The sequence below is a fragment of the Annulohypoxylon truncatum genome (assembly GCF_022578515.1).
Source record: "Annulohypoxylon truncatum strain CBS 140777 unplaced genomic scaffold F4807scaffold_21, whole genome shotgun sequence".
NCBI lineage: Eukaryota > Fungi > Ascomycota > Sordariomycetes > Xylariales > Hypoxylaceae > Annulohypoxylon > Annulohypoxylon truncatum.
In genome coordinates, this window is record NW_025953807.1 from 353,054 (window position 1) to 368,852 (window position 15,799).

Consider the following 15,799-nt stretch of genomic DNA (forward strand, 5'->3'; position numbering starts at 1 on the left):
GAGTATAAAGCAAGCCCATGGTGCCTCATCCCCTATTATTGGTGGGGGGAGATTCTACCGAGACAGCCAAGCAGACAAGCCGCCCCGCCGTCCAAGCCCGTCCGGGTTCGTGGATACAGCCCATTATTTTCTTTCGTTCATAATTGAACCGACGACTTGTCACCTGCTGCTGTAAGGCTAGTAACGGTTTATCCTCAGATAGGAGCGGCTCTAAGACCATCTAACCATGGATTGCCTATACACATGTACGGGCTATGTAAAAAGCACTAGATGCAGTGAAGTCATCGCATATACGGTCCGGTTCCCGTCTCCCCAAGATCATCTGAGCCAAGGCCAGTAGAAACTGAGGAAAAACTGAGGAAGGAAACCGATTTGGCGTTTGGTGATACTACATACCGTAGAATATGCATCCGATATGCGGTTCAAGATTGGGGTCGGGTTCCTGATCGGGCTCTCCGCATTTGATACGATGGGAAGATTATATGTGGTATTTTCTCATCATCATTCATTGTTAACAGACGTTTACTTTGATCTATCTATCCATTGAAGAATAATTCTAGATCGTGATCAAGTAAAATATAGCAAACATGAAATTCCGCGATGGCATGTGGGCGGTAGCGGAGGGCGTGCGTGTCGAGTATGCCGAAGAGGTCTACGACATCACGGAGACAGACAAAGGCCTAAGCCTACTATGTCCGACGAAGAAAATCAGGGGTCGCGGGGACACTTTGAATTGCAGCACACTGACGATCGTAAGAAATACCACTCATACCTAACGCACGTCATGACCATCAGCTAAACAACAACCTCAGGACCTCGAAGCGCCCCACGACGGCATCATCTCCGTCGAGACGACGCACTGGGCCGGCGCCGCCCGGAAAGGTCCCAACTTCGAGCTCTTCCCCCAAGGCGGGCTGAAATACGCGCCCAAAGTCGCCAAAAACGACAAAGGCACAACCCTCAGCTCAGGCTCGCTCTCAGCGACCGTCAGCTCAGCAGAGCACGCCTTCGGCATCCAATTCCACAGCACGGACGGGTCCAAGGTGCTTACTTCGCTGGCCTCGCGCAGCGTGGGTCTAGCGTACAGCCCGGCCTGGAGCAACATGCTGCAGACGGGGGACATGAGGGATTTCAAGCACTACGTCTTCACGCAGACGAACCTAGGAGTCGGCGAGACCGTCCACGGCCTCGGGGAACGCTTCGGCGCTTTTAATAAGGTAGGGCAGGCGATATCGCTGTGGAATGCGGACGGAGGCACCTCGAGCGAGCAGGCGTATAAGAATGTTTCGTTCTGGCTTAGTAATAGGGGCTACGGCGTGTTCATAGACACGCCGGGGAGAGTCGAGCTAGAGATCGGGAGTGAGCGGTGCTGTCGCGCCCAGACGAGTATCGAGGGGCAGAGGTTGAAGTGGTATATCATATATGGTCCTTCGCCCAAGGAAGTGCTGTACCGATACTCTATTTTAACGGGCCGGCCTGCCAAAGTGCCTAGCTGGAGTTATGGACTTTGGCTCACGACTAGTTTTACGACTAATTACGACGAGGCGACAGTGAACTCGTTCCTCGAGGGTATGAAAGAGCGGGATATCCAAGTGGACGTTTTCCACTACGATTGTTTTTGGATGAAGGTAAGCTCCTAAATCCCTTTCCTTTTCAAACCCTCTTGTGCCTCTTTTTACATCTAAAACTAACACGTCACAGGGCTTCAGATGGACCGACTTCATCTTCGACTCCGAGAAGTTCCCGGACCCCAAAGCGCAGATCGCCCGCCTAAAGTCCTCGGGTCTAGTAAGCAAAGTCTGCGTCTGGATCAACCCGTACATCGCGCAGCACGGCGCCGCCTTCGCGCACGCGGCCGAGAAGGGCTACCTCCTCAAGCGCAAGAACGGCGATATTTGGCAGTGGGACCTGTGGCAGGCCGGTATGGGGCTCGTCGACTTCACGAACCCGGAGGCCGTGAAATGGTACACCGAGTGTCTGAATGAACTATTCGATAAGGGGGTAGATTGCATCAAGACTGATTTCGGGGAGAGGATCCCGACGTTGGATGTGCAGTGGTTCGATAAGGAGGTTGATCCTCACAAGATGCATGTAAGTCTGCCGCCATCTAAAACGAATTATCCATTTAAAACTAGGAATCTTCGACCGTGTTTTTAATACTTGATAGAATTACTACGCCTACCTCTACAACAAAGTCGTCTACACCGCCCTGCAAGCCCGGTACGGCGAAACCGAAGCCGTCCTCTTCGCCCGGGCCGCCTGCGCCGGCACCCAGCAATTCCCGCTCGTCTGGGGCGGCGACTGCGAGTCCACCCCGGAAGCTAGTACGTACCTCTCACCCCTCTCCCCTCTCCCCCTCCCTTCCCCCTTTCCTCCTTTTCACCCCCATTTCTCTCAACCTCCCCACTAACCCTCTACCCATCAATCCCAGTGGCAGAATCCATCCGCGGCGGCCTCGGCCTCGGCCTCTCCGGCTTCAGCTTCTGGTCCAACGACATCGGAGGTTTCGAAGGCTCCCCAGCCCCCTGGATCTACAAGCGCTGGGTAGCCTTCGGGCTCCTATGCTCGCACAGCCGACTCCACGGCAGCGGCTCATACCGGGTCCCCTGGCTCGTCGACGCCGACGACCGGTCGGCCGACGGCTGCTCCGCCGTGCTGGCGACCTGGACCGCGCTCAAGACGCGGTTGATGCCGTACCTGATGGCGCAGGGCACGAAGGCCGCGGAGCGCGGATTACCGCTTTCGGTGAGGGCTATGTGTATCGAGTTCCCCGAGGACCCGACGTGTTGGTTCTTGGACCGCCAGTTCATGGTGGGCGAGAACTTGCTCGCGGCGCCTGTTTTCGAGGAGTCCGGGGATGTGGAGTTTTACTTGCCGGGGGGGACGTGGTGGTGCTTCTTTACGAACCGTTGGCGAGTTGGGCCTGGTTGGTTCCGGGAGAAGCACGGGTTTGATACCATGCCGTTGTACGTGAGGGAGGACACGATGCTGGTGTTTGGGAAGTCGGGGATACAGGGCGTTGTCTACGACTACACGGCAGATATTGATGTCAGGATATATAAGATTCGGGCTGAGACGGCGACGAGCGCGGATATTGTGGATAGTGATGGAAAATTCTTGGGAACATTGAAGGAGCGTGGCGATGCTGGTAGTGAGATTGAGCGCGGAGAGATCCTGAAAGGCACATGGATTAAGACTTGGTGTCTAGGGATACCAGAAACAATGGCTGTAAAACATACAGATATCCTTATGTCTTTTCGTCCTCAATAATTGGGCACTATAGGTAGGTATTTTATATATCGCTATCTCACTATCATCAAGCGTGATGCTGCGTTAAATACATAACATATCCGCGCTACTAAATAGCAACTCAACGCAAAAATAATTCAAAAGGAAAAAAAAGAAAGAAAAAAAAGAATGGTATGTGACGCGGGTACAAAGCCATTAGATGTTGTACATTTGTGCAAGGGGTATATCCTAGGTTAGGCAGTATGCTCTTATATATAACGCTCATTTAACACCGACCCCTTAGAAATTCGTAGCCTTCCTCCTTTTCTTTTTTCTACCTACCTAGGTAGGTGTCTAGTACCTTAACTCGACGCGCGAGAAGCGCTTCTTCATTGAGTCGTCCAACCAGTCCCTATTCTGGAACTGAGAAGTTTCGCTGCGTCTCCACGTGCTTTGCCCACTAAAGTCAATCTTGAGCTCGGGACTTTTGGCAGTGTCCTTTGCTTTACGTGGGCTGTGCGCCATGTCGATTTCAGCGTTGAAAGATGTTTTCTGGAGTTCAGGTGCGGAGCTGTTGGGGCTCCATAGATGACCCTCTGTCGCTGACTCTGTCGCCACTGCCTTGGACCAGAGTAAAGGTGCTGGCACAGCTTCGCTCGTTGCATCTTGCTTTTGTGTCTTCGTAGGGATTGCTGGATGAACAGATTGGGCGGTAGTTTCCAAGGAGCCAAAGAATACGGGATGTCGAACAGCAACGTCGAAGCTAGCAGGCTTTGCTACATTGCTTCTTGAGTTTCCTCTACTCCTCAAAACCTTCGGTCCAATTGCCGGGTGGACCGTCTCAGCCATCGTCTCCATAGACCCCATGAAGACGGGATGACGGACGGTGACATCGAAGTCCTCAACCTGAGACGGGTAGCTCTTAGCAATGGCATCCCGGAGCTCAGCCGTCCATTGCGCCGGTAGTGTTTGACCCCGCGAGAACCTGATCTCGGGGTAGGAGGCAACAATGGCTTTCTGGAGAGCAACAGACCAAGCTCTGGGAGACGCGGGCTTGCGAGTCAGCTTGAATGGCACGTGGCTTGCCTTGATAGCTTCTTTGAGTTCAGCTTCCCAATCCCGAGGATAGGAAGCCCTTAAAGCGACCGTAGTATCGGGGTAGCTAGCGGCGATGGCTTCCCGTAGCGCTCCATCCCAGTCCGCTCGATAAGCGACGCTCTGGCGGTGCGATTTGCGGAGGGAAGTATGCGCCGGCTTCTTGTGGGGTACCTCGTCCAAGTTCTTCACTACGAATTCCTTCGGCAATTCCGGCACAGCGGGGATTTCAGGCTCTGCCTCCAGAGAATCCTGAGGAGCCTTGGGGGCTTCCGGTTCCTTCTTCTTTCGCCCAAACAAGCCACTGAAGAAGCTCTTAGCTGAGGATGCCTTGGTAGTGGTCGTCTTAACCGATGACGAATCAGACATAGGAGATGAAGGCGCTGAGCTTGCTTCGGATACGGAAGCGATAGAGGGGCTCTTGGGTCCAACAGAAGAAATCGAAATCCAATCGACTTCGACTGAGGAGATCTGGCCGCGAGTCCAAAGGCGAGTTGATTCAAGTCTTGGAAGGGGCGCATCGACGGCTCGAGGCTTCCGATCCATTTGTAGCGCAGCTGGCTCTGCTGAGGTTGTTCGATACACCTTGCGAGTCGGGTCGACCTGGAAGAGACCGGACGAAGTGGGCATCGACGAGATAGGCTTGTTCCATAGAGAAACACCAGTAGGGATGGGGATGTAGCTCGATTCGGATTGCTTTTCCCAAAGCCTTATGCTCGTTAGAACTGGAAGGGATTCTTCCATCTTGCGAGGCGTTCGGGTCATGTCGATCGCAGCCGGGAGCTTAGATGTTCTTCGATAATCAAGCCTGAAAACGTTGCTGTTGAATAGACCTTCGAAATCCGAGCTTGAGACTGGCAAGGTCGACTTTTCCCACATGGACTTGGTTATAATCGACACTGGAACTTCGCGTGTCTCGATTAACTCAGCGGCGGGAACATCAGACTCGGGCTCGGACTCCGAAGACACTCCAGTCCAAAGGCTAGCGGTTGTGAGCACAGGCAATGGTTCCTTGCTTACACGAGGTTTCTTGGGCATTGAGATAGCAGCCGGGGCCTTCGAAGTTCTCCGATAATTGTTTCTGACAACGCTAGCATCAAATAGTCCTTCGTACTCAGACTCTGCGCTCGTTTCTGGCTTATGCCACAAGGGGATTGATTGAACCTTGATCGTGTCAACCGGCCGAGTAGCCACCTTTGACTTCTTGGACACAAATAACTGGGCGCCTTTGACAGGTTGCGGCGAGGCGACAATTTCCGGAGACCATAGGTTGTTCGTGCTCAATCTCGCTAAGGGCTTCTCGATTGTGCGAGTAACTCTTTTCGTAGAAATAGCAGCAGGCTCTTTCGTGGTCCTGCGAAAGTCGGATCTGGCCTCATTGCTGTCGAATAGGCCATCGCGCTCAGTCGCATGGATGACACTGGGCTTCTCCCACATTAACGAAGACTTAGTCGCAGCTTGTCCCGTCCAGAGAGATCTCGAGGTCAGCTTTTCCAGGTGTACTTCGACCACGCGAGGCTTCCTATCCATCACGAGCGCAGCAGGCACTTTGGAAGTGCTTCGGTAGTCAGCCCTAGAGTGGCTAGGGCTGAATAGGCCCCTAATATCCGAAGTTAAAGTAGCGATAGGCCGTACCCACAAAGACTTGCTATGTGCAACAGCCTTCGTCTTCGGTGACACGGCTGAGGTTTCGTGGACTGGCTTGCTTGCGCTCCATAGTAACCCGGTCCTTGTCATTTTGCCGTTGCTGGGGTTTGGTTTCCATAATTCGTTGCTTTCGATGGGAGGGATATCTTCAAATTGGGATTTGGATCGAGCCATTTTCGCGGGCTCTGCGATGTAACTCTTCCACATGGTTGAATCGGGCTGTGGTAGACCGACAGTGTAAACTGTAAGAGCTTCTGGCTGGGTCCAGAGCAAAGGTTGAACTAATGTGGATTCCGAAGTCGGGCGGGGTAGACGGTCTGCTGGAATCGGCTCCTCCAACACTAGAGCATCATCACGATACTCCTCAGCTGGCTGTTCAACAACGTTGGTCGAAGACACCGGAGAGGTGGCGTAAGCTGGACTTTGCAGCGGTAAAGGAAGTAAGCTGTTCTTCGAAGGTACGTTTTCGCTCTTTAACAAGTTGGCAATCTCCCAGAGTGTACTCTCGTCAAAGTCGTCTCCGTTATCACTATCCGAGAACTCGAAGTTGTCACCTTCTTCTTCCGCTTCGTAATCGTCGAAGAATGAAGTCGTGAATTCTTCCGCTTCCAATTGTTTGGACCTAGCTTCCAAGACGGCGTTAATCTTTGGTCCCCCTGTGGTCATAGTTCCAGGCATGGCCATGAACGGGCGAGCCGGTCGAGGTTGAATGCTGGCATTTTCGCTCTTTTCTCCCCAAGGGAATTGGAAAAGACCTAGAGTTCCTCGTTTGTCTGGCAAGGGCTCGGGATTTTCTAGGATATCAGGCAAGAGGGTGGCGCGCTTGTTCCTTCGAGGCGGACGAATAGTGACGCGGCGGGTAGCGGTCCCGCTCGATCCTGAGGGATCAAACTTCTTCCATAGTCCTTCCATAGCGCTAGTGCTGCTGTTCTTGGCCGGCTTCTCCCATAATCGCGAACTTTCTATTAATAGCGAATCCCGGGCTTTTCTAATCGCCGGACGTACAGATAGGCCCGGAAGTTCATGAACCTCGCTCACTCTCTCGGACTTCTTAGCTACGTGTACCCAGAGCCCTGAGCTGACCGGATATTTAACAGGCGACTGCGGTTTCCAGAGCTCATGCACCTGAGTCGCCGGCTTGAACACCGTCGGCCGCAGTTGTTGAACGCTACCAGGCACCTCATCGTCGTAGTCAGACTCGTCAGTGTCGGGAGGACTTGGGCTGCCCAGTGCAGCTTTGGAAACAGAGAGGAAATTAAGATTGTTGCGCTTCATAAGTAGGTCGGGAGTGCTTTTCATGTATTCCATTTGAGCCTCGGCAAGACGAGATTGCCAGGCACTGGCCTGTGTGTTTTCGGAGCTCGTTCCTGAGCTTTGGGATGAAGGTGTACCGGTCGTTTCTTGGCTTTTAGATCGCAAGGCCGCGTTGCGCAGGGATGCCCTCCGAGATGCTCTGCGCTCGGCTATTGAAGGTGGGCGGGAACCTTTTGATGTTGTAGTGCCAATGCTCGACATAGAATCACGGTCAACACGGTTCTGCCATCTGTTTTCCAGCTGGCCCATCTCACGCTCTAGGTTCTCTAACAGCGCTAGGCGCCCTCCTTGGCTCCCGGCTGAGTCCCGGTTCGGCTGTTCGAATCTCTGTAACTGAGCTTGAATCATCTGGTATGCGGCCTCAGGCGACTCCAGTGGCGAGGGTTCTGCAGGCTGAACTATTATTGCCCTTTTGCTGTTCTTTCTGCTTAGGGCGAGGGGAGCCGGCGGAGGCATCTTCCTCGACCGTATCTTGTCCTTTCTGGCAGAGAACGTCGGACACTCTTCGCCAACTCGGTGATGGAAAGTGGGCAATTCTTGCACGGCCTTCTCGGGAGACTCCTGTTGATCGACCGGACTATCCGATATATCCAACATAACTTCCATAACTTCGTCGGGGATATTTGCATATGAACTTCGCTCTACCGGTTCCTCGGGAATGCGGGAGTTCTGGGAGTTTTGAATGTACGTTGAACGGGCGTTAAGTCGTCGTGCCTGTTGAATATGGACAGCAGCAACTGGGGAGTGCACGGAACCCCAGATAGTGCTCCTGTCATCGTCTCTGACCCTGCTTTCAGTCTTCATAGACGACACGCTGAAGTGACTTGCCTCCGGGAGAACAGGGGAGGATTTCCGATTGCTCTTTTTATCAGACGGTCGTTTTTGTCTTTCATTTTCAACCGAAATCCCTGGAAGCCAAGACTGTCCTACTTCATCAACCGCATTACGGGAGCTATCAGCTTTTGGCAGAAGTCGCTGCGGGATATCCTCGATACCGAGAATACTCGTAGTGCGGATTGAACTCCTATCAGTTGTCTTGGATATTCTCCTTTCGCTATTAGAGTCGGGCTCAGGGATGCTTTCAGCCTTGGGCGGCTGTGCATCTACCATGTATGTCGCTGGTAAGGGCGGAATTTGAGGGACTTCAGACCGTCGCTTTTCTGCAGTATTTGTTACCGAAGAAGCGCTAAGTGGAGTGCTGTATAGGAGATTCATTTTCTCGTCGAACGTCATGCTCTTCGTATCATTAGGAAGAGGCCGTGGCACACTGCCGGCACTCTTAGGAGGTGGCGGCAATGGAGGTAGCTGAGTAGGGCTTCCAGGCATGGACTGAAGGATAGACTTCCTACTTGCACCTGAGCCGACCGACTTTGATCGCCTATGGTTCTGGCTAGGTGATAGCTCAGCGGGGAAAACTTGTCGATCTTTGTCTCCCTTTCGAGGAATTGGGCGCGGACGGTTAACAACCGAGTCACGCGAGTTCAAGGGTGCCATCGGCGTCTTCGAAGCTCCTTGCATGATATTATCAACAACACTCGGATCATCGTAAACAATGTTGTTGACGAACATCACGGTTTCTTGTCTCTGGCTTTCGCCATCACTTGCTGCCTTCATTGCTTGCGCCCGAGGGTTCGACGGTAATCCTATTGTCGGACGTCGTTGCAGAGGAGTCTTCACCGATTCAGTCTTTGGCGACTCAGGCGGGGTTCGAGGCCTGGGAATCGGTATACGAATTGGATCACCAGGTCGAATCGGTTGGAAGGTTGACGGGATTGGTGGCGCAGGGGGCTGACGAGGCGATCTCCTCCGAACCTTCTCGGCCCCTGGTGACAATTCTGATGAAGTAGATAATGCGTTTGCTTCGACGGAAAGTCCTGTAGTCGTCTTGGTAGTCTCGTTCGAAACGGATCTCTCCAATTGCGCCAAGGTTGCAGGTGCGACTTGCTTCCGTCTCGTGCTGATTTCTCTAGAAAGCATTCCGTTTTGTCCTCCGGCACTCGGTGGTTGCGGAGCTGGTCGTTGTGCAATAAGAGTCGACCCACGCTGTGCTAACCTGATACGCCGTTCCCTTTCATAATTCGCGGCTGTGGCAAGGTCGACTGTTGGTATCCTTTCTAGGGGATTGTTCATGCCTTCTTGTTCCACAATAACCGGCTTCGAAATTACGAGCTTGCCTGTTGTACCCTTGACCTTCATGTATTTCTTAACTCTACCCTGATCATCACCAGGAGTTGGTGTGATAGGGAACGAGACGGTGGGCATAGAACTATCGTTAGGGGCGGCATATGCGGCCATGGCCATTGTAGCAGTTACGCCCTTCACATCTTCATAGCGAGATGGGGGGTATTCAGCAGAGTCTGAAGACGACAAATCCCTACCCATATCCCGAGTCATCGGAGAGTCTGGTCGTCGCGGAGGTGGTCCCCGAGGAATAACAAGCGTTCCCGAGAGTACAGTAACCAACGCTTTACCCTGTCAGCACTAAATATAACTAACGTTAAAGTCGAATACGTACCAACTAGGATTGCCAAACCAAGCGCAGGGAGCGTTGTTTTCAGTACTAATTCTGTCGACTTCATGCCTAGGAGGAGGACCACGCTCGTCTGCGGATAATTAGCACCAGAGGAGACATGACATAGTGGCGGAACTTACCCCTATCCATATTCCTAGACCAATGACGACCATACCAACATTCCTCTTAGGAACACGTGAGCTACTTGCACTGTCCTTCGTCGAGCCCATAGACAAAACTTGAATAGCCAGTAGGCCGACTATAACAAAATCTAACACGATGACGGTGATAGCGACCGGAACTACTTTGGATATAGGCACACAGGTAGGGCTGAACTCGTTTCCCGTAAGCCCTATGAAAGCCATACCGACGCCGAATCGTCCAAGAAGCAGAATTTGCGGCACCAAACTCAAAACCGCCTTCTTTCCTTCCACTCGTGTCGCCCATATCAAGTACTGTTCGATGAAAATCTTTCCTAGCTGATCGAAAACAGACGAAAATACAGCAGCGACCTGACACGAGGTGCCCGCGGTTGGCTCGATGATAGTTGCGAGGAATTCGACCAGCGCCCAAGCGGCAGAAGACAAGAGAAATAATATGAGGACCAGCCTCAGACCGTCCCGAAAGATTGCTGAACCGTGACCTATAACGTACAATACCAGGGCAGCCGACGCCGCGTTGAACAAGATACCGAAGAAAAAGGCGCCCAGAAGGGCCTGCGTTGCTCCTGGAGTCGCCATTACGTCGGCAGCGGCGCGGGATATATCGGCCAGATAAAGAATGTAAAAGCCCACTCAATGGGTATAGATTTCAAAAATAGTATTATAAAATATTAACCAAGAAACGAATTCGTCATGTTGGCGCGGAGTGAGTGAATGTGTTACGGCGCCATGGTGGTCGACAATGGCGATAGTCAGGCCCAACACACACAAAAGAGAGGGAGAGGAGAAAGAGGTGCATCAAAAACGAGCTGGTGATAATACGAAGTAGGGGAGTGACCGGCCCTCAGCACCAAGCGAGTCTCGAGGAATCTCGGTCGCTCTAACCTTCTCCGTGAACCTTGGCTTCCGCAATAGTGGAGATCAAGGTCTGTGATCCTCAAACATGGACACGGCAGGGTCCTGTTCGAGGTCGACGAATAGCTCCACAAAGCCGTAAAGGCGAGCTGAGTGATTGGGTAGACGGACAAGGCTGAAGAATCCAAGACTCCTATAGACTGCCAACCCTTGTCAAGGGGAAATACATATGAAACCTCAGTCGTTACATTGGACATGGGTTATTTTCAGGGCCTCTCTTTTTTTAAACCAAGGCCCCGACTCGTTTTGAGTGTAGAAACAGCGCAATTAGCTTAAGCGAGACATAGATCTCGTTAATGTTGTGGACATGGTCACACGAGCGGTTCAGCCGCACACGATCTGGGATTTAAAGTTGACAGGTAAAGCGAGATTGATGAAGATGTTTGGTCTTTTCCGAATGATACGTTTGATAGTATAGAAACACGTATTATATTATCTCTTGGGAGCTTTAAGGGCCTACTATAGAAAGATAGAGGGCATATCCAGAACACGTAGACTCACATGCTAACCATCTTATAATATTCTCATATAGCGGTTCATTCGTGGCATAGTCGGCCTCGAGGATCCGATAGGGCGCACAGACCTTTGAAACCGGCTATTGAGCGCGAAGAGGGTGGACATGAAGAGAAATGGACCGCACAAAAACCAAGACTGCGAAACTGTCTGATGACTTCGGATAATAAAGCTTGGTTCATCCGAACAGTGGCATCACGATCTTCTTCTGCGACTGGCATCGTAGATCTTAGGCCGGTAATCATACATTGACAATCATGGATTCGACGGTTTTGTAAAATATGCGAGTGTTGGTCGTTCGATTGATAGCAAAGAAGGAATCTTAGAAAAATGAGAAATCTTGGGGATCTTTTATTTTAATCTCGATGGCGGGATAAAGTGGGGCTGTGGGACGCGTAGCATCGAGCACTGACAAAGATTGGCTACTCAGGGGTAAGTAATCATTAAGTATCCTATGGTATTGATATACGATATCAATACCAACAGTGTATAACAGGGAATACTTCAACAGTACTTCCCGGTCATGTGGTAAAGACATACATACAGATGCAAGTAATTCTAATTTTCTGTCGGTATGAGCCTCACCTCGGATCAATCACTCTGAAATGTCTTTAAACAACTTCAGGTGAAACTAGGTAGTTGTAGGCGTCTTGGGAATTGTGCTTGTTGGCGTTCACAGTTTAAAAGAAATAGGTAACCTTTGGCGCCACCCTCAACTAAGTAGAATCGGTATGAAGCTTCAATACGTTATTGGAAGTGCCTCTTATAGTAATCTCGAAAGATTCTACGGAAGATAGTCGGATCACCTTGGCGGTCAGTATACGCTCGTGGCATACTGTCATCATCGCAAACATGTAGGCTCGGCCAAGAGTAGGACGAGACAAATATCTCTAGTACATAATATCTTAAGAGATTGTCACCATATCGTACATTCCTAGGACCCTAATACAAGTCATTAGGCATATTGACTACGTCTTGGTGTGCACGGGTAGATCCCAACAACAAAAAACGCACATTAGACACTGAGAGATCCCTCCAACTCAGGCAGCCCAAGGCCCCAACTCTTTCGTGTAGGTTTATTCTGTATCTCCTTTGGAGGGGAGTTTGGGCATCGGTGCTGGAGACTCTGGTGACTCTGCTACTGGATTTAATGATGACGAAAACTTGTTCATAGGTTCCGTTGTATAGGATCTCGACGCTCCTGCTGTCAATTTCTTAGACGAATAGTCCCAGATACCTAGGAAATGCAAACTCCGAGTACGACCCTAATCGAATATATTAGTGTATCCGTAAACTTGGGTCACCAGGACGGTTAGAGTGCATGCCTATATGGATGGCGTCCTCATTCATTAACTGGCGTGGAAATCCACTAATGGGCAATCTCATCTCTCCGGAGAGGTGAGGCGTGCTCTGCAAACAAAGTTTTATCTTAATTATTGCATGTTCTTTCAAGCATTAATCCGAATGAGTTCAATATCAAAGTAGCCCTGTTGATGCATACTGAGAATAGCACCCTCGGTAAGTACGATATGCCGTGCTGTAGATCCGAGAATGTAATCTTTAATCAAAAATACGGCTCGGAGTTTCGCTTGAGACAATATTTAGAGAACTCCAACAGCCTTCATCTCGTCAGTTGAATTCTAGAATCTGTAGCATATCGATCCTAAACGGCATCAGACAGGCGATACCAAACGACAGGTTTTTAAAACTTGCCTTTACATGTGTATCCTGAAGACGTCTGTCTCGAAGAACTGACTTCTAATTCGAAGAAAAACGTGATTGTTACCAACCTTTGCGCTGCGTCTTTGAATTCTTAACGTATTCTGCTGGAGAGCTTCCTTTGCTTCTCGCTCGATTCCATTGATCCTTGCATAGTGCCTTGAAATCTCTGATGGCTTTGTTAATCGACCATCCCTTTACCCCTAGTCCAAGAGCTATGATACCACCGGCGCTGCCAAAGGTTAACTAATTGGTCATTTACAAGACTGGTTGACTTGCCTTGTACCGGCAATCAAGTCAAGGAAAAGTCGAGTAGGCAGTTTCGGGTTCAGAATCTTCTCAGTGGCTTGATTTATTCTTACCTACCAAGGCATAGCACACGAATCCCAGCACAGGGGGGCTTAGTCCATGATAGGTCTGCCATGATTTCACGAACATAAAGAGGACAGTAATTTAACTCAACCGTGGTCCTTGAACTAACATACCCATAAGTTTTCACGCATGCCGAACATAATTCGTTGCCGCATGGAAGTACACATCCTAGTAGTCCTCTTAGACACGAGAAACAAGTAGAATAACTGACGAAGTCAGATAAGCTCCCAAGGGCACCGTAAATCACATCGATACGTTCTTTACGTAGAATGGAGGTAGTTTGGGGTATAGGACAAGGAATCAGCTATTCTCATCATCACGGCTCAAAGTGGAGAATGTATATCAGGAGCTTGAATTTTGGGATAACGAGGGTCTCAGAACCTTCCTCCACGAGAGCTGGTGGTCAGAGGTATCGGGAGTCGGCCTGTACGAGGCCGCCCTGTTAGCAGCTGGCCTTTAGCTGTAGACAAAGGAATGTTCATGTATGTATACCGCGTTCCCTGGAAGGGGTTAGTTAGAGCTCTTCGCGCAACAACGTCGTTCTTCCCCAGCTTCTTGGTTCCGCCTCGTGACAGGGACCTTGGGATAGAACTTACGGTCAGTTCTACCTGGAAGCTTTTGACCTAGCTCATATGCTGCGGCTTGGAGTTTGACAAGACTTTCTTGTATTAACTTATTGCACTTAGGAATAAACGTTGAAAGATCGAAGTCGGATTGATATTGCCCATGATTTTACATTGCAACATTATCCCTAAATTGAAATATTCCTAACCGATAGCCCTAGGAATATGGGGCACCAATTTCAGCTGGCAAGAGTCACAAAATGCCAGACTATTGCACTGGACGCACATAAAAGTCTTAACCGAAGACATATCGCATGTTTGACAAGGTGATGAACCCAGAAGTAACCCCTGAGACGAGATATTAGCCATCTCAGGTGCTCACCCGTATGTTATGGTGACTGTCGAGATAGCGTCGTATTTATAAGTTAAGAGGCTAAGGCTTTGGGCAGTTGAAGTTTCTCATGTAGGTCATCATTATACAGCACTTTGGGGGCGGCTAGCCAATCAAATGAGTAAATTTCCGCACTTGGCAAGCGTTGTGCACCTTGAGGGTGTACTGATGCAGCAGAAACGGAATGCTCATTGGCTATACGAGATGATTTACGGCGTAAAGGCAACATGAGAGACAGAATAAAAAGACCCTATTACGCATTACTACAGCAGAGCGGCACTATTGAAAAATGATGCTCAAGATCATATTGAAATATTATAACAGGTTTCAAAGCCTAAAATAAGGGATACCAAGGGTAGGAGTGACAGAATTCGTGCCTTTAAACAAGAGAAATTTGAGCGAGGTTAATTTGAACTTAGTTATTCATCTGTGGCACCTGACTCCTATCCTATAGTTGGTCTGAACCCGATGTCTTTAAACATTGTGTAGGTAACCATATTGGACAAGGTACTCAGACAGATCCAGGTACCCTTTCAGTGGTAGGTACTTTTTTATAGAAGAAATAGGCGTGGATAATTAAAAGACACCAGATTGGTTATTATAGAGCAACGATAAATATATTGCAACGGCCACCGCTCTTCGTTATTTGATGCCGGTAGACCTAGGGCAGCCTTATGCAAACGGAAACAGAGACTTATTATATGGGTAACTTCGGCCCTATACATCCATCAGCAGAGAGCGGTCAAAGTTACTGACATGGATGGGATACCGAGAACTTGGTACCGGGTTCTGTCCCGGTGGGACGTGTTGTGCAAGTAGGGAGCCTGAGGCGGAGCCCATTTCGGTTTGTGAGCTGATCGCTCTCGGCAGCTTGCAGCGGTAGCGGGACGGCACTCGACGTAACGCGCTGATCTTATCCGACGACGGATATGACGACGTAGAGGGCGGCGCCGACACGATCGGAATGACTAGATGGGGTTGTGCTGCTAGTGTACTTATGTAAGGAGAACCGAATTCGTAGGGGGGGAGGAATACGGGGCGGACGTCGGAAGAGGCAACGACCTGGGATGAGAGGCCGAGTACGGTAGGGGTCCGATTCGGGCTCGCAAAGCTTATCACTTGCAACTCAGGCCTTTCCCGTTCTTAGAAAGCTGTCTGCGATGGTGAGATGAATTATGGATATTATCTTCTGACTCAGACCTGTCACGCTCGAGATTTACAATTCTGTAGCAATTAGGTTGTTAGAATAATACCTCAGTTCCAATGATTGCTATATTAAAGTCCCAAATCCTTCGTCATAGTAAAGCAGCGAGTATGCAAAAAACATGATAAGTAACATAATCGTACCTGAAGGAGGGGTGCCTTCGGT

General features: G+C 50.2%; 3 protein-coding genes across 3 annotated transcripts; 1 reads left to right on the forward strand and 2 right to left on the reverse strand.

The window, feature by feature from the left end:
* The first annotated feature begins 404 nt into the window (after window positions 1–404).
* Window positions 405–3,444, forward strand: F4807DRAFT_143513 (glycoside hydrolase family 31 protein). The gene is made up of 5 exons (XM_047993122.1): window positions 405–752; window positions 813–1,628; window positions 1,702–2,091; window positions 2,168–2,324; window positions 2,432–3,444. The coding sequence occupies exons 1-5, from the start codon at window positions 588–590 to the stop codon at window positions 3,268–3,270; spliced, it is 2,367 nt and encodes a 788-aa protein (XP_047853132.1). The 5' UTR covers window positions 405–587; the 3' UTR covers window positions 3,271–3,444.
* On the reverse strand, window positions 3,435–10,622 carry F4807DRAFT_143509 (uncharacterized protein). The gene is made up of 3 exons (XM_047993121.1): window positions 9,937–10,622; window positions 9,800–9,887; window positions 3,435–9,749 (listed from the first exon to the last, which is right to left on the reverse strand). Exons 1-3 carry the CDS (start codon window positions 10,534–10,536, stop codon window positions 3,583–3,585), a joined length of 6,855 nt encoding a protein of 2,284 aa, XP_047853133.1. The 5' UTR covers window positions 10,537–10,622; the 3' UTR covers window positions 3,435–3,582.
* A 3,236-nt stretch (window positions 10,623–13,858) lies between these two features.
* Window positions 13,859–14,449, reverse strand: F4807DRAFT_430388 (uncharacterized protein). Its single transcript, XM_047998413.1, has 2 exons — window positions 14,073–14,449; window positions 13,859–13,976 (listed from the first exon to the last, which is right to left on the reverse strand). Exon 1 carries the CDS (start codon window positions 14,406–14,408, stop codon window positions 14,244–14,246), a length of 165 nt encoding a protein of 54 aa, XP_047853134.1. The 5' UTR covers window positions 14,409–14,449; the 3' UTR covers window positions 13,859–13,976; window positions 14,073–14,243.
* Window positions 14,450–15,799: the final 1,350 nt, after the last annotated feature.